Source organism: Vombatus ursinus, unplaced genomic scaffold, assembly GCF_900497805.2.
Source record: "Vombatus ursinus unplaced genomic scaffold, bare-nosed wombat genome assembly UNPS02014863.1, whole genome shotgun sequence".
NCBI lineage: Eukaryota > Metazoa > Chordata > Mammalia > Diprotodontia > Vombatidae > Vombatus > Vombatus ursinus.
In genome coordinates, this window is record NW_020954641.1 from 12,200,941 (window position 1) to 12,228,356 (window position 27,416).

Genomic DNA, 27,416 nt, shown 5'->3' on the forward strand with positions numbered 1-27,416 from the left:
CAAAGGATATTTTCCAAGTGAAGGAAAAAGCCAAGGTCTTCCTCTCTCCATATTTAGTACAGAAAAATAAGCATTATTGGGGTCATTAGGGTTTTGTTACATAAATAAATAAAATTAAATCTCTTGGCCAAATGAAAATTAAGTGCTTTATACATATTTATCACTAAGCTATATACATATCTATTACTATTCTATATGTATATGTGTATATATATATATCTGTTATATATTATATATCTGGGTGGTCTTATACCTAACATACATGTATATAAATATATTTGTACAAACACATATATGTGTGAATAAAGAGCCTATAGGCATATATGTTTTAGTGATTACTTTAAAATGATCATGCTATCTGAGTGCAGGAAATACTGCATGGAGGGGCAGATTCAGTATACGGAACTTTCAGTGTGAAAACCATCTCTACCAATATAGATCAGTAACTCCTTTGTAACCTATGTCCTTACAGAGTTGCCTGGGACCACTGAGAAGTTAAATGACTTAACAATCATCACAAAGTCCATGGCATAGATAGGACTTGAATCCATAGCCATACTGCTTTGCCACTCAGAAACATTTGAAGAGGGTTTAAAACAGTTTAGTTTTTAAACCCCTTTTAAAAAACTGTACTAAAATGAATGTGATGCATAATTTTATTTAAAAACTCAATAAAGGTGGTTGTTTTAAAAGTTATTAACTCCCCTTTTTTCTTTAGGTAAATTTTATTATTATTTTTTAAATGCTTAAAAGCAGATTTCCATCTGGCAAATTCAAAGAGGTCAGCCAACTTATACTGTGGCAGATATTTGTACTTAAATGTATACATACATATATATATGTACGTAAATGCATGTGTCTATCATCTAATTACATCTAATTATATATATATATATACACACACTCATACACCTATCTATGGCATGAGGATCTCTCTCTCTCTCTCTCTCTCTCTCTCTCTCTCTCTCTCTGTCCCCTATCTATCTTGCCAGTGGAGCAGATGACCCTGGGTTCTCATATGCTATACTAATAAAGCACAAGTTTTAGCTGGTCCTTACCAAGTTGAAGGGACTGAGTTAAAGGCCTGGTGATGGACTGTATGTCTATTGTCCAAGGGTTGATCAGTCTAGTTAAGTTTGGAAGAGGTTCATCACTAGGATATGTGATGAATTTTTATCCATGGCAGTTCTCAAAAAGCCGTATTCTAAGTGATGGAGGAGCTTCAATCTGTATTGTGTGTGTATGTGTGGAAGGGAGTTCTCACACTGACAAAATCACAACACCTTAAAGTATTGAAGAATATATTTATATCTAAATGTACATGCATGTGCATATATTTGTATAGAGAGACATATGTACATGTTACACACATGTATAGCTAGCCCTTTTCTTATTCCTCTTCCTTCCACTGACTCATAGAATCATAGAATTGGAAGGGAGTCCAGCAGCCAACAAGTTCAATTCATATTCCAAAAGGAAAGCCTACTCTGATACGCTAAGTAAGTGGTGACCCAGACCTCCAGAGGGAGCCAGCCCTAATTGTGAGGGACCTTGTTCCTTTTTTGGAATAATTATTATGAAACTTTTTCTAACATCCAGTCTCAAGTTGCCTCTTTGTAACTTTCATTCATTGTTCCTGGTTCACTTGTGGTCCTCTGGGGCCAAATAGTCCAAGTTTAATGCCTCTTACACATAAGGGCCTTCAAATACTTAAATATGGCTATCGTGTGCCATTCTGAGCCTCTTCTAGATTAAACATCTTCAATTCTTTTATCCACTCCCTCATATAACATGGACTCAAGGCCTTTTGTCATCTTGGTTTACCTTCTCTTGAAGCTTTCTGGTTTATCAATGTCCTATTTAATCTGTGGTATATTTCACATCTCTGCTGTTCTTCTCCTCCTTCCCCTGATGACACGCTATTTCCATTTCTGGATGCCCCATCTCTCCTGAGTGTCATATATGTTAAGTAAATATCCATTCACGCCCTCTCACCGAGTTCTCAGAGCCCACCATCACAGAGCAGTTGTGTGCTTCTTGCTTGTGTTGTCGGCTTTGCTTCTTCAAGGATTTGTAGCTCAAGAGATTGTACCAGCGTACTGTTTTCTCCCCTGACCGGCAGACCTCAGCAAGGCTGATCTGGGCTCCACCCTGTGGGAAGATGAGAAGAGAGAAGGTGTGGAACAGTGGTACTATCCTAGGCTATTCTCAGCTCTCAAGAACTATTTGAAAAGTACCAGGGACAGAGTTTACTAAGGTAAGAATTCACAGAGAGTAAAGGAAAGTTAAAAATTAGTTCCTTTCAGTTCTGAAAGCATAGCCCATTCCTGCTTATCCATGATAGGATCAGAGCCTGGATAATTAAACAAAACAAGACATTCTCCTTTTACTCATTCCATTTCCAGCTAACTAACATTTATTAAGCATTTAATGTATATACAGCATGGGGCTAAGAGACACAGGTATAATCAAGACATGGTCCCTGTCCTCAGAGAATGAAAAGAATCTCAGCTAGAAAGGTCAGAAGCCATGAATATTGGAAGAAAAATCCTCTCTGGACCTTGGGCTTTGCTTTAAGATTCATGGTGAAGCCCACTCATCCTACTTTCAAACAGCTCTAATTGTTTAGAAATTTTTCCTTATCTTGAGTCTAACTTTGCCACTCTACAACTTCTAGCTACTTCTCCTAGTTCCTCCCAATGGGGTCAAGCAGAGCAAGTTTATATCTGCTTTTCCATGATAGTTTAAAAAAATTTGCAGATATTATATCCCTCCTAAGTATTCTCTTCTTTTGACTAAACCCACCCCTCAGTTCCTCTAGCCCCAACCCCCTATATTAGCTTCCAGGCCTCTCCCCATCCCAGCTGTCCTCTCCTAGACAAGCTCCAGTTTGTGAAAGTTCTTCCTAATACACTTTACATCTGACCAGTAGTAGGGAAGCGTGCCTTTCTTAATGCATAGTTTAAGATTATTAGACTTTTTGGAACTTTCAAGCTTCAAATTCTTTTCCCCATGGAGAACACTGGATTGGTTTTGTAAACTAGGTAAAACTAGTTATCTTTGCATATCCAGCCACCAATGGTGGTTCCCACAAGTGGTAGAAATGCCAAGGAACAGGGAAGCAGAAGGAGAAGCAAGGTGGTTGTGGACAATCCTCTTGCCAGCTGAGTTTGCCCCTGGATAACTAGAAATTAGAAGTGCTCTAGTAGAGTCAAGATTGACTGTGGGGAAACAGCACTGATTCTCTTTTAATGGAGAAACGCCTGAGGATTTCACTAGGAAATCAGAAAAACTTTCTGAATTGCCACTGATGATCCTATATCTGTGAAAACCTGATGAATCTATGATTTCATCATCATCATCCATTTCTGTGGAGGCAGAATCTCAAGTCAATGAGGGAAACTTCTGTAATCCCTCTTTCTAAATGCATGTCTCTTGGAGACTGTTACTAATTTTTAAGAGTTCAGATGTTGTTACTGTAGCTTTAAGAGCTTAGATGGAATGTGGGGGGGGGGGTGAGGGAAAGACAGGGTGATAATTATAAGTATCAGCTGAGAAATTGACCTGAAGCACTTCTGGGGTTCATGAGGACCTATAATTAATCTTTGAGTGTGAGAGAGAGAAGGTGAGGATGAACATCTTTCTTATGAAAACTATCTTAGGTGTTATGTTAGGAGGAAATCCTAAGAGAAGTTTATAAAGACTAATTTTATAAAGTGCTTCGGAGAAGCCAAAAGATAGTTTCTTATCATTGCTGAAGAGAATACAAAGAGTAAGGGGAATATTCTTGAGGAAAAACATTAAGAACATGTTAAAGAGACAGATAATTACATGGATTAAGTTGAAAGAGTAGAGACTGAATTTACAAACAAGTGAAGAGAGATTAATTACTGATAGTTTGAGGGTCTGAGTTGACTTTGTTGGTGACACTGGTCATAACCAAATATTTGTAAGTATTTATTTATTAATATCACACATATCATATATGTATATGTACATATATACATGTATGTTTATTTGTCCATTTGTTTAAAAGTTATATATTTTACTAATTTTAAAATTTAAATATAGCTGATGAAAGTAATTAGTAGTGGTAAAGGTTTCTCTAGTTCATTAAATAACATTTAATGAATTTGACTGGGAGTTGAACTAATAATTTAATTAATGAGAAGAGATTATAAATTTATTAATGAGAAAATTTCTCAAATACTCCTAGATCGTTACAGAGATTAATAAACATGCATGTAGCAATGAATCAAGTGAAAGACAGGGGTTGGGTGACTTAACAGTGAGTGTAGTCAAGACTCCTGACTCCTGTTCTAAGAGCTAGTTGATTGTTCAAGTTTCAGTGTGAACATTTACACCTCAGAAATGGGCAATCTTTACCAATCAGGGATTGATTTATTGTTTTGTTGATTGTCTCAGCCTAAGAAAAAGTTAATAATGCAGATTAAACTTAAAAGTATGGGTGCATATATTTCTCTTCCCAGACGAGTTGTTAAGCATTTACCAGCACACTCTTGTCTTGCTCTGCTGGCATGACTTGAGCTCAGCAGAAGTGCAATAGAAGGCTCAGGAAATGAAGTCATCACCAGACTGGAAGCCTTATGACCATAGGCTAATGATGATAATGATGATGAGGCTAATTGGTATTTCTATAGAGCTTTAAGTTTTGCAAAGTGCTTTACATATATTATCTCATTTGAACCTCCCAGCAACCCTGTGTTTCCTATACTTGGTAAGCTTTCATTCTATTTTAAACGGCAGACTGAACAGCATGGCACAGTGGTTAAAAAAAAAAAATTGATGGTGGTAAAGTGGTTGAAGTCAAGAGGTATGGGTGGGGTGGGAAGGACAGGCAAGAGATAAAGGTTGGGGTCAGAGGGAATGGGAAACCACAAGTTGTTGGTCAAGCTCAGGCACCACCAGGGTTGGAAAACGGGGCTGGAAAGAATGCCTAGCCCTTTCTTTTCAGTCTAGGCAAATCTTACCCATCCTTCCAAGTCTCAAATATCTACCAAGAAGTCTTCCCTCAAGACTGCTATCTTTACTAATCTTCACTTTCTTCAAACTCTATAGCCCTTAGATTTTGAACTAGATTCTGATTACATTGTTATAAGGTACTCTTGGAGAGGAAAATAATAATAATAATAATAATGATGATGATGATGATGATGATGATAGCTAATATTTGTATAGTGCTGGGCCCATTTTATAGTAGGGGCTCTATATGACCTAATTGTATGAAGTAAGCCCTGCCTCAGATAATTACTAGCTGTGTGCCCCCAGTCAAGACACTTAAACCCTCAGCTTCAGTTTCCTCATCCTCATGTCTCATCTGGGTAATAATACTACCTACCTTATGGGGTTGCTATGAGGATCAAAACAGATACATATATAAAACACTTTGCATATAATAAATGCTAGTTATCATTGTTATTATTACTAACATATTAATATAAACTCTTTAATCAGGGACCAAGTCTTATTCTCAATAAATTTTTCTTAGTGCATAGTACTAAGCAGAAGATTAATAATTAATAACCAAATGAAATGAAAATGGATAAAGATAGCACATTTTCTAGGCCCATCCTAGGTAAAGGAACCTAATCTTTAAGGTGACCATTAATGTTTACCTCCCTGATTCTTCACATTTCTGTTCCTTTTCCCCTCAAAATCTGACACTCCATTATTTGAGTAAGCAACTCAACATTTTCAAGTACCCCAGCGAGGTAAGCTTCTCATCAGGCAGCCGAATATAGATAAGTGCCAAAGTGAGATGGAAAGATTCAGCTGCCTCCATGGCAACCTACAATGGCCAGATTTCAATTAGGAAGGAGGAATAAAAGGCAACCAATTAGGAAGAGGAAACAGGACTGATTCTCTTCTAATTGAGAAATACCCCAGGGCTGGGGAAACACTTCACTAGGAAGCCAGGAAACCTCTCGGAGTTGCTACTCATGAGTCTGCCAAAACCTCATCATTTATTGCCTCATCACCATCCATTTCTGTTGCAGAGCCCCTGAGGAACATGATGCAGGGCCCAGGGACCATTTCTTTTAATTTCCTAAGATGGGGAAGGAATGGGGTAGAATCTCAGAACTGAAGAATACCAGGGCTGAAGGGGCCCTTAGAAGACAGAACACAGAATATGTCAGAGCTGGAAGAACACTGAGAATTCCAGAGTCAAATCTGTGTCTCTTGCTAAAGAGAAATAAGTCAAGAATGGCCCAGACTGTCCACTTTGCTGAGGGGAACACACTATACACACACGTATATATTCACATATATACACTTATATACATATTTGTTATATGGTATATGTCATGCATGTGTATAGGTTTATGTATATAAAAAATGAGGCAGCATGGTATAGTGGAAAGAACACCTCTGACAGTACTTGTGATTTTGCACAGGCCATTTAACCTCCCTGGGCCTCAGTTTCTTGATCTGTAAAATGAAAGAATTAGATTAGGTAGCCTCTGAAGTTACTTTTAACTCTAGATCTGTGATTTGACGAATAATAAGAGAAGTCTATGTATTTATAGTGCTTTAAGGTTTACAGGGTGCTTTCCTGGCAATAACTCTGTAGAGCAGTGAGTAAGAATTATTATTCCCATTTTGTAGATGAGGAGACTAAGGCAAAAAAGAGGTTAAGTGACTTACCCACAGCAATAGTCAGCAAGTGTCTAAACCTTGGTCTTTCCTTTGTTCAAGGCCAGCATGTTCCCCTACTCTACCACGCTGGTGAATGAATCTCTTTGTAATCTGCACAGTTCCTTCCAGGCAGGATGCACCCTTGTTCCCAGGAAGTTATGACTGGGAGATAAAGAAAGTTTTGGAGCAGCGATGTCAGTCAGCTCGACGCTGCGACCTGGGCCCACGTATGCCACTTAACAGTGTAATCCTATTCCTTTCCCTTAAATGTCTCCTCTTTACCCCAATTTCACAATAGAGAGAAAAGGCCAACCTTCTTCCTCACTATGTACAACTGATGGGTCCCAAGGTGAGTCTGGAGAAACTTTCCTACAAATGGCTCTTCAGCAAAGAATTGGAAGAACTGGGCTTAAACAAGAAGAATCCAAAGTGAAGTTTGGATTCAGTCAAAGGGTGCACTTGAGGACCTAGAGGGCCACATGTGGCTTTGAGGCTGCAGGTTCCCCACCCCTGGTCATGACACTGGAAGACAACACCAAAAGAGTCTCCTAAAATCTGACTCCTTTAGATATCTAAAAAGAGAATATAATAGTTATCTTGGACATTTGGGGGCAGGCCATCCAGAAAGCAGATTACCCACATGGCCTTTGGAGTTTCATTTGCTCACTAAGGTTGGAGAGCTCTGCTCAGAATGGAAGAGCAGCTGTGCTGGAAAGCAGATGGAAGACTACTTCCATTCATCTCCCTCAAACCTTTCCCTTTATCCTTCTTTGAATTCCAGATCTTAGGAAATAGGGGCCAGGGGAGAATTCTCTAACTTACTTTTACTTCCTCTGGATACATTCTTTCCCCTTTGGAAATGTCTGTTACTGTTTCAGAGGTAAAGAAGAAACAGACTAAAGGAGAGAAAGAGTAGCAATTGTCATTTCTGAGCTAGGGCTTCAATTCTGATCAGAGGAGAAAGTGTACTCTCTAAGACTCAAGGCATCCTGGGAGAGAGGAAGCACCATTTCTCCCAGTTTCCTGAGATATGAAACAATGAGACGGGAGAATCAAAGAATAAGAGAATGTGAGAGTGGGAAGGACACTCACACAATATTCTGCATCTGAACAGTGGCAGTCAATCTTGCTGCTTCTGGATGTTAGAACTTTCTTAATGCTGCCTAAAATTATGCTAGCCTCAAGCTAAAGGTCAAAGTTCAGCTCAGGCACAACATTCTACCCTGGCTACCCAGCTTCCAGTGACTCCCTTCCTCATGATGGCCTAAAGTACTTTGTATTTGTGTATATTTTATTTTGTTTTTCTGTGTACAAGTTGTTTCTCTCCAATCAAATGGAAGCTCCTTGGGGTGAAGATAAGGAAATAAGCATTTATTAAGTAACTACTGAATGCCAGGCACTGTGCTAAGCTTTATAAATATTATCTCATTTGATAATTTGATACCGGGGGGAGGGACTGTTTCATTGTTGACTTTGTATACTCCGGTGCCTAGCACAAATGTCAGAAACATAGTAGGAATTAAACAAATGCTTATTGATGAAAAAAAGGTTTGAACTGACACATTTGGAGCACAGTAGGTACTTGTCTGTGGGCTTCTATTATCTATTAGAAAAGATTAGAAAAGGGTCAACAGCCTGACTAACAGTCTAAGGCTATAAGTGTCTTCTATGGAGTTATGGGCCTATCATAGATTCTCAGTTCCAGAGTTGTTTTTCATTGCTGATTTAGGTCCCAGGTTCTATCAAGGCTAGTCCTGGACAAATTTCCATCTTTTTCATCAAAGTAGGACCCAGATGTCTTTCAGCTCTGATGGTGATTGGTCAGATGGGAAAACTGGGGATAAATGGAAGGAAAACTGGATCAGCCTCTGTTCCTGTACACAGTGGTACTGCCCTAGAGGAAAACTGGGCATCTGCCTGTGGAGTAAAATGCAGGTTCTATTCTTTTCCTTAGGGCATGAAAGACTAATCGCAGTGACCTGTTAGTTAGAAATTCTGTTCTGGGACCTGGAATTCGGGAGATTGGTTTGTCTTGCTTTGATGAAGTTATCTCTATTCAGAGAGAGCACAATCAAGTTATCTTGCTGTGTAAGGGACTATATAGAAAGACATCCCTCCTCCCCTAAGCAAAAATATCTCTTTTTACCATGATGCCTTCAAGTCTACCATTGGTTAGTGCTTTAAGATAACCACTGTCCTATGTTACTTTCATAAAATGCAATACATTTGGGAGGGAGGCTTAGTGGATGGAACCCTGAATCAGAGGTGAGATCAGGAAGCCCGGGGTTTGAATCCTTGCTCAGATATTTACTAACAAGGTCATCCTTATCAAGTCACTTAACCACAATCAGCCTATTTCCTCCTCTGTAAAATGGAAATAATAGCATTTGCCTCACAGGGCTTCAGCCTTAGAATCAAATAAGATAATATCTAATTATAATAACATATCAAATAAAATTTTATACATATGACATTTTGAAAACTTTACAGCTCTATGTATTGACTATTATTGTTATTAACTTACAGAAAAATGAACACATTTTAGCTCAAATACATAGGTGTGAATTTATCAGATTGGTATTTTAAAATGATAGTTAAGAACTCAGATAAGGACTAGCCTCTAGACAAAGTTCTGAAGACAAAGAGAAATGAGCCTCACCAGACACTCTTCCATGTGGCTCTGATCTGTAGTACAGACATCTACTCTTAGGGTCTTCTGGTGTAGAGAAGGATAGGAGATGGATACCCAGAACATTTCATTGAACACAAGATTGTCAGAAGCTTCCAGGGGCCTCGTCCGGAACAAGCAAGGTGTGCTTTCAGAGCAAGGAAGGATAGCAACACGGACATTCCTAAAGGACAACAAAGGACTTGAATTAACTCTTTCACGTTCAAAGGGCTTACCTAAACAGTTGCTGCCACTGTACTATTAGTTTTACTATGTTACAAGAGAACTTGCAGAAATGAGAGTAATCTGTAAATGTTTATAATGTGAAAATAAAATACATCAATAAAAGTTTTTAAAAGTGCAAAAGACGAGAAAAAACTCAGTAGACTTTTTAAACTAATTAACAAGGACAGAAAGAAGAAGGAAGAAGATATGATGCCTTACTCTGTTTCTGTATTGGTAAAGGGCTCATTTGTCTCAGTTCAAGTCTGGCCTCAGACACTTACTAGCTTTGTGACCCTGTGCAAGTCACTTAACCCTGTTAGCCTCAGTTTCCTCATCTATAAAATGAGCTAGAGAAGGAAATAGCAAACCACTTCAGTATCTTTGCCAAGAAAACCCCAAATGGAGTCACAAAGAATTGGACACAACTGAACAACAACAACTGAAAAGTCTCCAGGAAATCTTATCATTAGATTCTAAGGACAGAATTGTCTGTCTCTTGGTAATACTTAGAGCATTTGGTCCTCTCTATTCTGTTTCACAGGAAGTCGGGAAGAAAAGTTATGGATGGTCTGGTGTACAGAGAAAAAGCAGAATGGGCTCTTGGCAAAGCCCCTCTGGACTTGGAAACAAACAAGCCTTCCAAAAAGGAAGGTGGTAAAAAGGCTGAGAAATGGACCCATTTCTCAAGGAATTCCTGGGAGACCCACCCTGAGGATGTCATTGTCAATCAATCAATACACATTTATTAAGTGACTGTTTTATGCCAGGCACTGTGCTAAATGCTGGCAATACTTAAAAAGAAAGGGTTAACTATCTCTGCCCTCAAGGAGCTTACATTCCAACAGGGGAGGCACATATACAAAAAATAAATTTATACATACAAAGGAGAAGGCTGTATGGCTGTATATGTCTGTGCACAGCAGTCACCCATAATGGCTGCTTGCTACATGGTTGGAAGAAGGGAAAGTGGAGGGACAAACGAATAGAAGCGCGCCTCTTCAGAAAGGCCTAGCACTCCTGCACACTAACTAATAGGAGACGGTCACCAAGAGTCCAGGCCTGCAGACAGCCTAATTCAATGGATCTTGTTCCTTAAGGGCCTATCACAATATGAAGAAGATGGAATAGGCTAAGGAGAATTCATGTGTCCTCAGAGAAATTGAATTGTCACTAGTCTAAGCCATGGGATCTTAAACTGCCTAAAAAAGGAAATACAGACTCCTTCCTTAGAAACCTAAGCCAACTAATACTTGACGTGTATGTGTGTATGTGTGTGTGTGTGTGTGTGTGTGTGTGTGTGTGTGTGTGTGGTGTGTGTGTGTCTGTGTGTAGTAGTGGTGGTGGTGGTGGTGAAGAAATAGTCCCACATTAAAAACAAAATAATTGCCCCACCCAAGTCTAAAAATCTCCCAGAAAAGCGTAGCAATTACAGTGCCTGTTTAGAATGACAGGTCTGTCATGTTTTTCAAAGACAGCCTATTATGCAAAAAATTGAACTTACATAAAAAGTAAATTAAGGGGTGATTACTGAAAGAATCTTCAGCCTATGGCTGAATGAAATAGTCAGCCACTTTTTCTCCTACATGTCCCTATTCAACTGTGCCTTTAAAAATTATTCCATTTACCAAGATTTACAATATTTTAAAATTATTAAATATGACAATCCATGTACATTTTTTTCAGGATCACATCTATTGGGAAAAGCCAAGGGCTTTTTTTTTTTTTTGCAAATGTACATTTAGCATTGTTAAAGAATCAGAATCAAATGGCAATCCTGAATCGCAGTAATGCACAGTGCCATAAATATGTAAGAAGTGCTTATGACACAAGTGGAGCCTTTGACACTGAAGGAAATGGGTGTTTGGGAACCGAGCATTTCAACACTGGTGGAGGATGCACTCGGGCCCCTCAGCTTACATACTTACACCTTCTGGTCTTGTTGTAACAACAGAGCAGCAAAGTTACTCAGCTGGATGATTAATATTGCAAATTGCTTATTCTTCTCATCATACCTGAAATGAAATGGGGAACATGTGGCATCTATTATTAACAAAATGCTTCTTCAGTAGCAAAATGCAGCAGTTTCTAATGGCTTAGGAACTGATTTTGGAGAATTTTCACTGCACTTGAACTTTGCTATATTGTTAGATTATCAGAAAGCAACAGACCTGGACCACATTATCTTAGCTCCCTGCAGACATGCCTTTGCTGAGCTAAGATTTAATGTTATGCTTTCAGTTTTTATAGAGGGGTTGATATATCCTTCTATAAGAAATGTCTTTTTGAAGAATGTTTCTGTATCTTTTTGCCAAACCTGTAGCTGAAGACATTTTCCATTATGGTACCCAAAGTCCATTATATGACCCAATCAATGAATCCATTCAACCTAGTGTAGCAGAAGGAGTAATATTCTGAGAATCAGGAAAACTCAGTTCTCCTTCTGCCTCTGCAACTGACTTGCTTTGGAAATGTCATTTAAACTCTGTGAGACTTAGTCTTTCACTAAGGGGTTTGACCAGGTCTCCATGATGGGGGCCAGGGTTTCCTTTGGGGGAAAGGTGGGGGGGAAGAACCTAGCTCAAAGGTACCTTTCAGGTCTTCTAAAGTTCTATGATTCTATGATTCTGTAACTTCGAGGTAAGGAAGAAGCTTCCCTCTCCCCTCCCATCCCCACCCCAGAATCAGTTTGCTTCCTCTTATCAAACAATGAGAACAATTTAATTAAATGTTTCCCTTTTGCCTTAGTTGCCAGAAAACTCAGAGTTTAAATTTAAACTGTAGTAGCTCTCTCATTTCAGTTACCAAAAATTGTTTTTGAAGGTAGGCACAATGTATGTAGGTGTGCACATCTACATGTATTTATATAAATGTAAGCGTACACACTTCTACTTAGTGGGAGATGCTGCTAGATTGAGTTGGGTCCAACTACTCTTCTCTATCATGGGAATCCTCAGGGAAAGGCAGTGAGAATAGACTGAGAGCTCCCTCTACCGGCAAGCAACAGCTCAGTGGAAAAGGCCCTCTTTGAACCATGGGTGTGTTCCCAGATCAAAGGTGTTTATTACCAACCAATTCTCTCATGGTTAAAAAGGTGTGCAAGTTAAAGAAAATAGTCAAAGACTTCAGAAATCATACTCATGGAGTTATTTGCACGTGTTTACAGTAGCTTTGACCAATGCAATTCTGCAAAGCTGAGCTTATATTCCTTTGAAAACAGAAGAGACTTGGAACTTGGGCTGGGGGCGGGGAGGGGTAAGAGCATCCTAGAGCCAACTATCAAGAAAAGTACTCCAATAATATGGGTTATTACAACCATGGGTAAAGAACTAGGCTAGGATGAAAGCTCTAAAGATTTGAGGACATGTCAAACTTTTACATGTGTTACATAAAGGGAATACATCATAGCATGATGGAAAGAACACTGGATTGGAAGTTTGAGATCTGGGTTCTAGTTTTGGCTCTGGAATTTACCTTCTGTGTCACCTTGGGCAAGTCATTCAGTCTCTTTGTGTTTGATTCTTCCTCTGTCAAAAGGAGATAATCATACTTGTCCTACCTCCTTCATGGGGAATGGGGTGGGGTGGGGGAGGGATGAGAATCCCACAAAACAAGTGTGAAAAGTAAAATTTAAGATGTGGAGGGTACAGACGATTAATAGGTGTCTCAAAACCAAACTTCCCTATTCCTTTGCCCCTTTTCCCAGTCCTTACCTCAGAGCAATCTGAACTCTGGCAGCTCCTATGGCCTCCAACTCATCGCTGTCAAACACAGTAGCTTCTGAAGTGCCCAGTCTGAAAGGCAACAAAGGAGAGAAAAAAAAAATCAGGATTCAAGCAGCTCCCATCAGAAAATATGAGGACAGCTAGGTGCATTTCTAAATGAACCAGTGATAGGGAAGGACTGAAAAACATTTGTGGTATTTGAATATAATAGAAAATCATGGTGCAGTAAGAAATGATGAATATGAGGAATTCAGAGAAACAGAGAAAGCACTACGTGAAGTGATATGGAGTTATATAAGTAGAAGTAGAGCATTTTGCACAATGCTGAAACCAACAATGGTCTGAGAGAATAGGGAATAAAACACAACACCTCTCCTCTTCAGAGGCAGGAGCATACTAAGGTGGAATGTTAACCTCACTATCAGACCTGCTTACAATATTCCTATGTTCTTTGCTTACCAAAAGGTACTGTCTTTGTCACAAGGGAGGGCATTTCTAGAAATGACTGTGATATAAAAATAAAAAAATCAATAAGATGTATGTAAAATCAAATGTAACTTGTAAACTAGAAAAAAAATAACAATGAATTTTGTAATTATAATGAACAAGCTTGGTCCTGAGGAAGAGATGAGAAAATGAACCTTTCTCCCTTCTTTGTAAAGGTGGTGAACCATTGGTATGGAATATTGTGTATGTTGTCAATTATATCTGATGTGTTGGTTTGTTTTGGTGAATTACTTTGCCTTCTCCCTTTTCCCAACCCTCTTTCTTATTATTTGTTGCAGGGATGGCTTTCTGGGTAGGGAAGTATGTGTGTGTGGGAAGAATATATGTGGAAATAAAGATTATGTAGAACCAAAAGATCTCAATTAAAATGTAAATAAATTAATGTAACAATGAGACTCTTATGTCCACCTACCAAAGGGAACCCCCTTTCCCTGTGCCTTCTTTAGGTTTGCCCATAAAATCATCTGGAGTCCCCATTCCTAGGCAAGCCAAGCATTAGGTTTTAATGAATGGTCTCAGTGCTCATCTGTGGAAAAAAGTTTAGAAGGGCAGCTGGGTGGTGTAGTAGATAGAGCTCCGGCCTGGGAGTCAGGAGGACCTGAGTTCAAATCCGGCCTCAGACACTTGATATTTACTAGCTGTGTGACCCCTGGCAAGTCACTTAACCCAGATTGCCTCACCAAAAAAGCAAAAAAAAAAAAAAGTTCAGAGAATAGGAGCTTCTTTCCTCAAACTTGTTCCCTGTGGCCCTGGGACATTTAAAACTGTCCCGATGAATGAGTTAAAGAGCTGACATTTTCCCTCATTTTCAAAGCCCTTAGCCCTCCTTCTCCAACACACAGCTCTTGAACTAGACCATGTTCTGAGGATAAGGGACCTGACTAGGATCAGGGCTGTATCTTTGCACCATCACCACCACTGCTAAAAACCCTAACAATGCATGGTACCATACCCAGATGATTGCAAGTTCATGGCCCCTATCCTCCTTGTGCTTAGTGACCCCAGTCAGAAAGACAGCAGGGACACAGATTATTACCTCTGCCCAGAAGCCTCGTACACACCACTGTCTCCTGCCACTGACTCATCTGATACTGCTGCCGATACACAGGCTACTTTCAAGATTGGTCCTCTGGCCATATTCGAACCTGATGGAGGAGGAAGAGGAGAGGAATCAATCAATTAATCAATAAGCAGTCATTATATGCCTAGTGTGTGTCAGGTACTGTGCTGGGCACTGGGCATACAAAGACAAAAAAGTTATAGTCCCTGCCCTCAAGGAGCTCAGGTTGAGGAAATATCATACACAGGCAGCATGCCATCTCCAAGTGACCTGTTCTTCCCCCACTGCTCCCCAAGAGAGTCAAAGCAAATTAAAAATAATTCCTACATGGCCTCTGGAGAGGCAGTATGGTATAATGGAGAGAGATTTGGGTTTAGAGTCAAAAGAGATGTGAATGTGAATCCCAGCTCTGACCTAGACTAGCTTCATGATCCTACATAGGGCTGAGCCTGTGTTTCCTCATCTATAGGGTTAGGGACTGGTTCTGGGATTTCACTGAGATCAGGAATTCCCATAAGAGGAAGCTCCCTCTATCAAAGTATGCTAACACCTTCTGGGCCATTTAAGGGTCAGATAAAGTTGCCTAGTGCACTGAAAGGCTAACTGATTTGCCAAAGGTCAGTATTTTATTATATGACTAAAGATTTGAACCCTAGGCCTTCCATATTTTGAGGGAAACTCTATCCACCATCCCATTCTTCCTCATGCTTCTTTATCTATAAAATGGAGATAATAACACTCGTATTGACTACCTTACATGGTTGTTGTGAGTAAAGTGCTTTATACATTTTAAAGCACTAAATAAATGTGAAATATTGAGGCAAAAACCTTGGTACTTATCACATCAGTCTTGAGGGAGAGGTGGTAATAAAGGGGATTCCTGTTTACCCCTTCCCATTTCCCTTTTTCCTTTAAAAAAAGGCAGAGTCTATTTTTCATTTTTGTCTTTGTATGCTGGTACCTAGAATAATGTGTTGTACAGACTAGGTCCCCTTTCTTCCCTTCTTCCCTGATTCTTTGATGTTCCCACCCACCAGGTCAGTTGGGACAAGGTCTCTAAGCTTCTAGACCATGGCCTAGTAGTTAGAACAAATGCTGAATACCAGCTGTGTCAGTCTAGCAATCTTACCACTGAACCAAGATGACAGTGTGTGTCTGGCAGAGAGGGGAAGGAAGGACAACATTGTCATCAATGATGGTGCCTGCTGCGAAGGCAGAAGAGGAAGAAAAGGGGAAGACCTGTTGGATGATGCTAAGAGACATCTTTCCAAAGCTGTTGTCCATGAAGACGGTGTATTTTTGTTGTTCAGTTACTTCAGTAGCATCCCACTCTTTGTGACCCCATTTGGGGTTTTCTTAGCACAGATCCTGGCATGTTTTGCCACTTCCTTCTCCAGCTCATTTTAAAGATGAGGAAACTGAGGCAAACAGGGTTAAGTGACTTGTCCAGGGTCACACAGCTAGTAAGTGTTTGAGGCCAGATGTGAACTCAAGTCTTCCTGGCCTGGCACTCTATTCACTGTACCACCTAGCTGCCCTGAAGATAATGTATAGGTTTCACTTATTTTTACTCCTTCCCACCGCATGGTAAGTATATTTCTGAGGCCTAAGTCTCCCATGATCAGTCGTAGTGGAGGGATCAGAGCAGGCATCATAAAGGCAGACAGGTATTCCCCTTCTCCTCTAAACCACTTAGGGAGATTACTCTGTCTGCTGACTGAACAGCGGTACTAATCACTTAACCTGCTTAGCAGTTGAGTGCCTAGTTCCTGCCACCAGCCCCAATACCACTGACAAGGGACCTCCCCATAAGAACATTCACACAAACACAAGAAAAGCTGCACTCAGACCAATGGTTCATTAAACCCTGCATTCTGACTGACAGTGACTCCAAGGAAGTTTGTAGATGAACATCAGAGATGGCTTTCATGATGCTGACTTCATTGAACGTGTCCTGGACATTTCTAAGATAACTGGATAATTCCATCATACCAGGGGTCCCTTCTGTGGACCCTGTGGGCAGTCTGGTGAAGCCCACATACTCCTCAGAATAATGTTCTTAAATGCATAAAATCAAACGCACAAGATTATAAAGCAATTATGTTGGAACACAGTTTTCAAAATATGTATTTAAAAATCCAACAACAATCAAGTTCACAAACCTCAGGTTAAGAACCTTTGCATTGTAGAATTTATATCCACAGATCTGTCTAGATTCTGCTTTAAGCTCTTTATATGGACCACCTCACAGGGTAAAAGATTTCCTTCAGTTTGCCACCTGCTGTATTAAAGAAGTACTTGCTTTCTATTTATTTTAAGTTCTCTTCTTTAAGCAGTAAGGGGTATACTCTGCTCACAACCATCTAGCTGCTTCAGACACAGAGCTGGTGGGCAGCAATGATGTTCCTGCCTATAGCTCTGATTAAATGCCAGGAATTCACCCACCAGGGCTCCCTATTACTGGTACAGCCTTTCCTCCCTCTCCCCCTTTCTCCTCACACCATATAATGCTGTCATCTGAAGTAGATTCATTTGGGCCCAATGCTAATTGGATCTACATTCCTACATTCCTGGGGTTGTATTTACTTTAAGAATAAGATAAGCTCTGGTTGCTTCAGGCCCTATTCTATAAGCAGGCAGATCCCTCTGTAGGCAGAGAATTTCTGGGGAGATAAGTTACTTGGGAGCCAGGACCATTGTCTGCTTTTTACACCTTGCATCCTAAGCCTCCAATATAGGACCAGAGACACCTTGAAGGAGTTCAGTAAGTCTTTGTGGGCTGACAGACATCCTTTCTTTGTTACTGATATCCAAGCACTGTGCTGGGGCTAGCTGGGCTAGTTCCAAAGGCCTGAGAAACACATTCCTTGAGAATATGTTAATCAGGTGTTCTTAACCTGGGATTCACAAGCCCTCAAAGAGTCGTTGGATAGATTTCAGGGAATCTAGAAATGTGGACAGGGAAAAAAATCATGTCTTTATTTTTATGTAATTTGTTTCTTTTGTAAACCCATGTATTTTATTTCATGCATTTAAAAACAGTATTCTGAGAAGGGGACCATAGGTTCCATCAGACTGCCAAAGGGGGTCCATGACACAAAAAAGTTTAAGGACCCTTGGTGTAGATCATCAAACTTATATCAGTGCTGACACAGTGATTAAGAATTCTATTCTACACTCAGCCAAAAGGAAGGTATGGGGCAATTTGCCTCCTTTGTCAGGGGCAGCATATATGGGCAGCCACAGGTTTCTGAGTAACGAGGGACAAGGGGGCATAAAGCCTATTAGGCTAAGGGTTTTTCCACATCACCAGGTCCCCAGAGCCCAGATAGGCCTCATCATGATGGCATGGTTGGATGCAACTCTACTTTTGCATAGGCTGCTCATAGCAGAAGGGAAGGAGGAGAAAGAACGTATTCCATCTTTGTGAGGCAAGACCTGGCTCCAGTTTCCTAAATGACTCTAGCTGAGCTTGTAGAAAAGATAGTAAGGAGGTCTGAGAAGACCAGCCAATCAAGGCATTTTGGAACCTATGTACTTCAGCTGAGTCCTGGTGCAGTGAGGTCCCCTATCCTCCCCCTTTTCAGAATTAGCAAGGTCTAGATGTGGAAGCAGACAGGGAAAGCTCTACCTTGACAAAGCTGCTTGTCTTCCCCTCCAGTTTCCTCCAGCCGGTAACCATTGCCAGTGCTGCTACCAAGGGTGAGCTCAGAAAAGTTTACATTCAGCTCTAGATCTTCAAAGTCCAAGGGGCTCAGGAAAGCATCTCCTGCTAAGAGGGGATCGACGACCAGAGGGGAGCAGGGTGGGGATGGGGAGGAAAGAGAGGATCGAGGGGAGAGCGAAGTCATGGACTTGGGAGTGCCAGACAGAGAGCGTAGAGCCTGAAGGCGGCTGGCTGCCTCAGCTTTCTGAGTCTTTACCACCTCATTCTCATGGATGGTGGTGATGTAGCCTGAGGGCCGGAAGCCAGTGGCCCCCTCCATCAGCAGGAATTCCACTTTGCTCTGGAGCTCGGAATCCAGCTGGTCCAGTGGATCATAGTAGAGATCAGTCAAGCTGGCTGAGGTGGAAGAGTCCAAGCTGGAGGCTGCCAGGGAACCCCGGCTGGATGTGAGTGAGCCAGGGCTGCTGCCAGAGGACAGGGACTGCATGCTGCTGGAGAGGCTGCAGGAAGGACGGTGGGAAAGTCGATGCATTACACAGAGAGACTGCAGCTCTAGGCCCTCCCTCCAAAGTACAGGGAATGGGAGCAGACTTAGGGCCTGAGAGTCCAAACTGTAGAAGGCCACCAAATACCCACCTTTTCAGCTGGACATGGAGACTGGCAACTAGCCTTGTCGTCTCTTCCAATTCTCGCACCAGTTGATTTCTCTTACTATTTAACTTTAGCCTATGGAGAGGCACAGATTAGAAGGCAGTAAAGTGAAGTTCTAACATATCTCTCTACTCTCCTCACAAAATAACGCACATGAAATAACTTCTGTTTCCAGAGAATTTAGAGATTTACAAAGAGCTTTCTTAACAATAACACTGCCCAGACCTGTGATGGTGCAGTGGATAGAGTGCTGAGCTTGGACTCAGAAAGACCTGAGTTCAAATCCAGCCTCAGACACTGTTGGCCTTGGTTTCCTCAGCTGTAAAATGAGCTGGAGAAGGAAATGGCAAACCACTCCAGTATCTTTAACATGAAAAACCCAAATGAGGTCACAAAGAGTCGGATGTGACTAAAATGACTAAACAACAACAAAAACCCAGACCTGATATTCTATTAATGTGGGGAACTCCCAGTGTGGCAACTTCCTCTATGTGGTCACAGTATCCTGATGACACCAAGAGGTTAAGTGATGGTATAAATATGTCAGGAGCAAGACTTGAACTTTCCTTACTCTGAGGCCAGCCCTTTATCCACTACACAAGTATTGCCTCTCAATAGTTAGGATTACTTTCATTTTACAGATGAGGAAGCTGAGGCACAGATCGGTATATTGACTTTACCTAGTCACTAGCATCCATAGTCACACACTTAGGAAGTATGAGAGTTGGGAGTCTAACCCAATTCTCTTCATTCCAAGAGCAGTGTTCTTTCCATTCTCTATCTCACTACCTCACAAAAAGGAGAACTAAGAAGGTTCACCCATCCCTGACTTAGCCCTCTTAGCTCTATCTCTCTGCCTCTCTCTCTCTCTCTCTCTCTCTCTCACACACACACACACACACCCACACCCCTTTTAGTGCTAAGGTACTTGTGGGATTCTGAATCCATAGAGTAGCAAGTAAACAATAGACTAAAACTCTCTGTTCTTGAAGGATCATTTATAAAACAGAAGTACTTTCCAGCTCCCTACCTAAATTCCAATGAAGACTGAGGCATTCTTTAATTCTGTGGAAAACCCCCCAAATTTCCAACCATCCCTCTTTTAAATCCAACTCAGAGAGGCTCTCCAGTCCCCCCCAGGGTTTGGAGTTTTTCCAACCCCTCCCCAAGTATGCCAACTACCCATTACTGGAGGTTTGGTTAGGAAGGGCCACTCTAAAATAAAGCCAGAACAGTCTTGCTGTCATGAATGGGAGCAGGACCCTCCTTGGGCTGTGACAATCTATTGTTCTCCAGTGCATGCAAAGCTGCATCTGCTCTGAGGAAAATCCCAGTAATTAAAAAATACAGAGGAACGTGTTGCACTGCTTCTTGTCAAGAGTACAGCCTGCTCCTGGGTCTGGAAGCACTGCTGTCATCTGCTGCCATCTGTGCGAGTGAGGGCTTCCCTCCCCTTGCTGCCCCTGGTGGCCTGATCACCAGGCCCCTGTCAGGGACTGGAGATAAGCTAGGGAAGCCAGACTGGGGCTTAGCCACTGAGAGGGGACTAACATTGATGAACCTGTTCAGCTTCTCAGTGTCAGGGAAAACAAAACCAACAAATCCCAGCAAAACCAAGCCTCAAAGAACAGCCCACAAAACAAAACAAAAAGAACAAAGCATGCTGTATAGAAAACCCCAAAGAGAGGTGGAGGTTGTTGAAGAAACAATATAGTGGAACATTTTAATCTAGGGCAATTGATAGAAGGGACAGCCAGAGCCAGTGTGCAGGGCCAGTGGCAGGCCTCCCCCTAGCAAATGAGGATCTCCAAGGACTGCTATATTCAGTGACCTCTCTGACCATTTTCTACTAAAGGAGGCTGGCTGGAGCTCAGTGAAAACGCATGCCTGGGGCTTTAGTGAACTGGCAGTATTTGAGGCAGATGGAATCCTTTATGAATGAAATTCTTTAATATCAACAGAACAGAAGACATTGAGAGATCCCTCAACGATCCACTAGAGAGATCTTTAGAAAGGGGATGATTGCTGAGGTCAACAAGGAACCGTGTTCTCAATGTCTGCTTTCTGAGACACTTGAGCATCCTCTCATCCATGAGACACAAGTCAGGGTTAATTGCATGAGATTCCAAATGAGAAACATAGTCCAAATTAGAGGCCTCAGTGGGCTGCTTACAGAATTAGAACGCTATAGTCAATGAAGTTTTTAGAGAACTCCTAGAATTTACATTCATGGGGTATGCCCTTTTGTACCCACAAAAATATGTAGGCATGACGATCACCCCTCAGAGGCTGTTATCTAAGCCATGCGGTTTTTCTCTTTGATGCCTCATGCACCACAGGTGGCCAAGAATATACAAAATCCCCAAACATTCGTCTATTTGAGGCATCGAAGGCAAGGTAAGAAGCAAGGTCAGAGCAGGAGAACATAAGTCAGACCCAGCCATTGCTATCCTGTAATTTAGCAGTTCTTATGGGACTTTCAACAATGAAGATGGAGGCATTATCTTTCATTATGCTGGCTGGAGAGCTGTGACCTATAAAGTGGAGACTGGGTGAGGTCTACCAATCTGGCAGACATATGGTTTGGGATCTTGCCCTGCCACTCCATCCTTGTGTCTCTCTGCCTGTGTGTCTTTCTGATTTTTCGCTTAACCCCTAACTCAGTTTCCTCATCTGTAAAATGGGGATAATAATAGCACCTACCTCCCAGGATTGTTGTGAGGATACAATTAGATAATAACATTAGCAAAGCATTTTGCAAACCTTAAAGCGCTATATAAATGCTAGCTATTAGAATCCTCAGGGCTCATTTTAGTTCACATCCTGCCTTGAGTGGGAGGACAGCCATTATATGAAGGGGGTGGGGGAGAGAGACAGAGAGAGAGAGAGAGAGAAAAGGAGTGAGGAAAGAAATGGAGTGGGGAAGAACAGTAGGAAGAACAGAAGGAGAACAGGAAAGAGAGAGGAAGAAGAGGAAGAGAGAAAAATGGAGGGGGGAAGGAAGAAAGAAAGTAAAGGAAAGAAGGAATGATGGAGGCAGAGGAGAGTTACTGTTCCATCCAAGAGGATGCTTGCTTCTGTTAGCAACTATGCTGCCCAGAGAGCATCCGCCTCCAGGGAACTGTCTTGAGGTTTCTCACAGCAGCATCCGGCTCCCTGCCCACAAGCTGTCTGGCTTCTCTGTTAATTCTCCTAAGGATTCAATCTCCCCAAAGCATTAAATTGCATTCTCAGCAGCTGCTTCAGAAAGGCAACTCTTACTTCTCCGGCTCAGGGCACACTTTGCACCAGATGGGATGGAGAAATGGAGAGGAGAGGTCAGCAAGAGACTTTGAGACCAGGCCCTAGACTTCATCAGCATAGGGGAACCAAAAAAACTTCCCAAACACATCTCTCTTACAATCATAGTCCTTACAGCTAGAGGAGACCTCCTATTATTGCTTCCAAATAGTAAATATTATGGCTGCACAGAATTCGATAGTTGTCCATCTAGTCCAGTCCTTCCATGAAGGGAATTCCCTCAATAACATGCCTGACAGATGGTCATTGAGCCCCTGCTTGAAGACCTCAGGAGGGAGAAACCCCCACCTTTTGAGGCAGCTTATTCTACTTTTGGACATTTCTAATTGTCATGAAATGTTTCCTAACATCAAACCTCAATTTGCCCTTTTGCTTCTTGTTCTGTCCTCTGGGGCCAAGCAGAACAATGACAGTCCACATGACACAGTCCTTCAAATACCTAAACTGACCTATCAAGTTTCCCTCTGAGTCTTCCTTCTCCAGGCTAAACATGCCCAGTTCCTTCAACTGATCATGGACTCAAGACCCTCTACTCACCCTGATTATTCTCCTCTGGACACTCTCTTTCTGAACAATGTCTTTCTTAATCACTGGTACCCAGAACTCAACATAATATTCCAGATGTGGTCCGATGAGGGCTTGGTATGGTGGGACTGTCAAGCTATGTATTCTTGGAAGCCATGTCTCTTTTAATGCAGCAAGAAATCTCATTAGTGTTTTTTGCTACCAGATCACAGAGCTGACTAATATGGAGCTTACAATCCAGTAAAATTAAAAAATCTTTTTCAGAACAATTACTTTCTAACCATACCTATTCCGTCTTATACTTGTGAAGTTAATTTTTTTACGTTACTGGTTTCATTTTATAGTAGAGGGAATTGAAGCCCAGAGAGATTAAATGATTTGTCCAAAATAATAAGACTACAGGCAGGGGGTATGCTGGCAAATGTTTAACAACCAGCTCTCTGATAGGAAATAAATGTACTTGTGACACTTTTAATTTGCATTGTTAGTATCTTCTCCATCACTTTCTTAAGTCTAGAAAATCAACAAAATAATAAATCAAGCCCTGATTTGTAGTTTGCAGATTTCTGAGGTGTAAATATTCACACTGAGAATTTAACAATTGGTCTTGAGCTGGTTTGAGCTGGCTCCAGCACACCCTTAACCATAGTTTTGGAGCTGAAAGGGACACAGGGGCCATCTAATCCAATTCCCTCATTTTAGAAATGAGCAAACCAAGGCCCAGAGAAATTAAATGACTTGTTCAAAATCACAGAGCTACTACGAGGTGGGAGGATGGGAATTTTGGTCTCCTGCTTCCTACTGGTGATCCTTCCACTATGTCACATTGTCTCAAAGCTGCCTGCAAAATGACCAAAGCACATTTCAGCAGGGTAGGTCGATATGAGCCCTCTAGGCTGTACAGGCCAGGAAAGGTGATGAGCTCCATCCCCCATGAAGTCACTTGGCTTTCTCCCAAAATTAATTTCAGAGCTTGGTTGCAAGTGTGGAACTGAGGACCCTGGGAAAGGGGCCAACAGGAAGCAAGGGTTTTCCTAAGTCCAAGACAAAGAGCTCAAAATGGGACATAAAGAATCTTTAGCGCTAAATGAGATTCCCGGTAGATTCTTTGTAGTACCCTCAACTCTTAATTACTCAGGCTCTTTGCTTCTTTTACTTCTCACTTTGTCTTTAGATCATTTTTCACTACTTATCAGTTCCTCCTCCATTTAGCAAAGGACTGGGGAAATCCAACCCGCCATAACCAACTTGACTTCCTATGAAAAGTTTTGATAAAAGGTTTAATTGAAAAGGCTGAAATCAGTGGTTCAAAGGAATTTTGAATTAATAAAATGTGAACTCCTAGCAATCAAGATCTATGAAAGGTTGCATAATATAATGCAAGGAGCTCTGGACTTGGTTAGATGGTCTGAGTTTGAGATCACGTGTAACCCTGAAAAGGTTACTTAATCTCCAGTTGTTGCATATGTAAAATAGGGATAATAATATTCCCAATAATCTAGTTTGTAGAGCTTTTGTGATGAACAAAGGAAATACTGAATGGGAAAATGCTTTGTGACTATAGTGTGCTATATATCTAACTCACAGAATTGTTGTAAGAAAAGCATTGTGTACATCTTAAAATGCTATATAAATATATCTATCTCATTCTATATATAGTTAGGCAGTATGTCTATACATTTCTATACTGTTCCCCATATAAGTATTTATCACTGTGCCAAGCAAGATATATCATCTGTTGTTGAGTTGTGGATTGTTCTCATCCTTTCATCTATCCATTCATCCAAAGAAGTACTTACTAGAGCCTACTGTATGCAGAGTACTATGCTAGGTGCCACAGAAAACATAGCACATATAAAAGATAAATTCAGCCCTCAAGGAGCCTATCATCTGGTTGGAGAAGCTTCATATATAAACAAGGAAGAAGCAAAGACCAAAGCAAATGCACAATAATACAGTCCATTCCAAATACAACAGGGTTCCCCACTTTACAACAGAGAGGCATTCCTGAAACATCTTGCAGAAATTGAATTTTTGTAAACCGAGCCCTATGTTAAATGCATTGAGATTGCTGGCTAACATGAATTTAAAGTAAAGAACCAGCCCATAAATTCAGATTTCATCATAATGGGTTTTCCTAAAGTGAGGGTGCACCTACTAGCAAAAGAAACTGAGGGTTGGAGCATAGATCATGGGAAAAGGACTCTAGCTTCTTCCTTGTCCAGCCCTTCAGGCCCCAGCCCTAGGACTACCTCTCAGTTAGAGCTTTGCTCTGAGTATCTCTGGCTGCCTGAAGGTCTTCCTCCAGTTGCTTCCTCGTCATCTCAAGCTGCTCCACTTCACTTTGGGTCCACTTCCGAGGGCTGATGAATCGCATCTCCTTCAGCAGCTCCTCCTTCTCATTGATAAGAATCAATCGATCCCTCTCAGAGTCTAGTACTCCAGGCCAGGCCTCACTGTCCAGCTTGGCCAGTTGGATTTTGAGGTTGGCAATCCTAAAGAGAATCACAGAATGTTAGAGCTGGAGGGGGATCTAGTCCAATGGTTCTCATTTAATGGTTCATGAAAAAAATATTTAATGTTACCTTAAGCAGTAAATATAAAGAAGATTAGGAGTAGTATGTTAAATTACCTTGGGAGTTTACAACACTTTGTTGTTGTTGTTGAAAGGGGTTCATGGAACAAAAAACATTGGGAAATATTGATCTAGTCCAACTCCCTCATTATACTTGTGGGGAAACTAAGGCACAGAGAAGAGAAAAGACTTGCCTAAGGTTAAAGAATTAGTTAATCACAAGTCTAGGATTAGAATTTAAGTCTCCTGACTTTTATATAAGTGTCTTCTCCTTATATATAAACACATGACCTCTCTGGTAGAGAAGAAGAGAACAGATTTCATATCCAGCAAAGCTTTGGGATTACAGTGTGAGCCTCATTTTCCTTCTGAGGGTACACTGATGAGGGAATTGAGGGGATTAGGAAAGCAAGTGGTTAATTGTGGGAATTGAATGACTCCATCTTGTGACATATACACACTGACTCCATCTTGTGACTCAATTCTGGAGCTAGTTTTATTTCTATTCAATTATGGGTGTAGTCCAAACTCTGTCTTGTGAGAAAAGTTTGTTCAATTATGGGAATTAGGAGAAAACCTTATTGCATTGTTTGAACCTAGCCCTACATAGCTGGGAAGCTGTACCTTCTCTACCTGCTGTTTAGAGATCCTTAACCAAAGACCTAGGTCATGCTGACCAGAAACCCAGTTAAACCCAAAGATTGATGTAAGGAGAGTTTTCTCCCAATTGTACATCTCAAGCAACCCATATATCTTGTCTGAAAACTGGCCCCATACTGATCAATTAGTTATTGTTTCCATGTTCCTTTAATTGTTCACAGACACTTAGGGATAGTGGGATACCTCTTTTTCTGAATTCAGGGAATTTCTCCTGTTCATTCTCCCCCTCTCAACTTAGACTGAATCTTTCATCCAATTAGAAATCAGATTACCTAATGTTGTATTGTTTCCTTTTAACTAATTGGCCTTATTTGAGGAATTGTTTTTAATGTGTAAAAGTCTGTCTCCCCTTGTATTCAGGGTTCAGCCCTAAGCTGAAGAAGGGGCCTGATGCTAATTTGTCAGGCAATTGGCATTCATTGCTTAATAAATCACCATGTTCTGATCGAACTTCTATTTCCTCAGTAATTTCATCTTTCACTCGCCACTTTGAACAGGAAACCATCACTTCCCCAGGGCAGGCATTCAGGCAAGTATTCTGTAACTCCCTATTATACTATGTTATACCTACTTCTCACATAAAATAAAGTTGATGAAGTGCATTGTAAATCTTAAGATGTTACATAAACAACAGTTATTACTACTGTTACAAGAATTTCTAGGTTCACTGAGAATACATACCTATATTACTGTAACAGTAACTATGAGTATTGTAGCATAGGGTATTATACTAGTTGTCACAGAGATCAAAGAAAATATAAAAGACAACCTGAGCCCTCAGGGAGTTTATGCTCTGTTTGGAGAGACCCAGTATATAGAAAAGGAAGAAGTAAAGAACAAAGCAAATGCATAATAACGCAAGCCATACTAAATACAACAGGGTTCTCCACTTTATACTAGAAAGGCATCCTTGAAACATCTTGCAGAAAGTGAATTTTTATGTTTTCACAGGCATATCTATTGTTAACTGAAGATGAATCAGAAACTAAGAGAGAACATCTCCAAAAATGTGAAGACATGATGTAATTTCCTACTAAATTGATTCATGTGCAACTTTTCAGTTATCATTTTATGAGGTTCTGGACAAAGGCAAACCAGAAACATGTTCTTTCCCAACACAAAACTTTCCTCAGTTCCCTCTTCCCCATGGAGATGACTTCAATGCACCACCACCACCAAAATCCATGATTCCCTCAGTG

At 40.9% G+C, this 27,416-nt stretch overlaps 1 protein-coding gene across 1 annotated transcript in view; it reads right to left on the reverse strand.

Moving 5' to 3' along the window:
• WWC1 (WW and C2 domain containing 1) overlaps positions 1-27,416 on the reverse strand; it is a 152,135-nt gene that overhangs the window by 13,298 nt on the left and 111,421 nt on the right. The window contains exons 9-16 of the mRNA XM_027842045.1: positions 25,235-25,477; positions 19,143-19,232; positions 18,471-19,006; positions 14,816-14,924; positions 13,261-13,341; positions 11,476-11,562; positions 9,317-9,509; positions 1,996-2,151 (exon numbers count right to left, since the gene is read on the reverse strand). Coding sequence (XP_027697846.1) covers positions 1,996-2,151; positions 9,317-9,509; positions 11,476-11,562; positions 13,261-13,341; positions 14,816-14,924; positions 18,471-19,006; positions 19,143-19,232; positions 25,235-25,477 — 1,495 coding nt within the window. The remainder of the gene's footprint in view (positions 1-1,995; positions 2,152-9,316; positions 9,510-11,475; positions 11,563-13,260; positions 13,342-14,815; positions 14,925-18,470; positions 19,007-19,142; positions 19,233-25,234; positions 25,478-27,416) is intronic.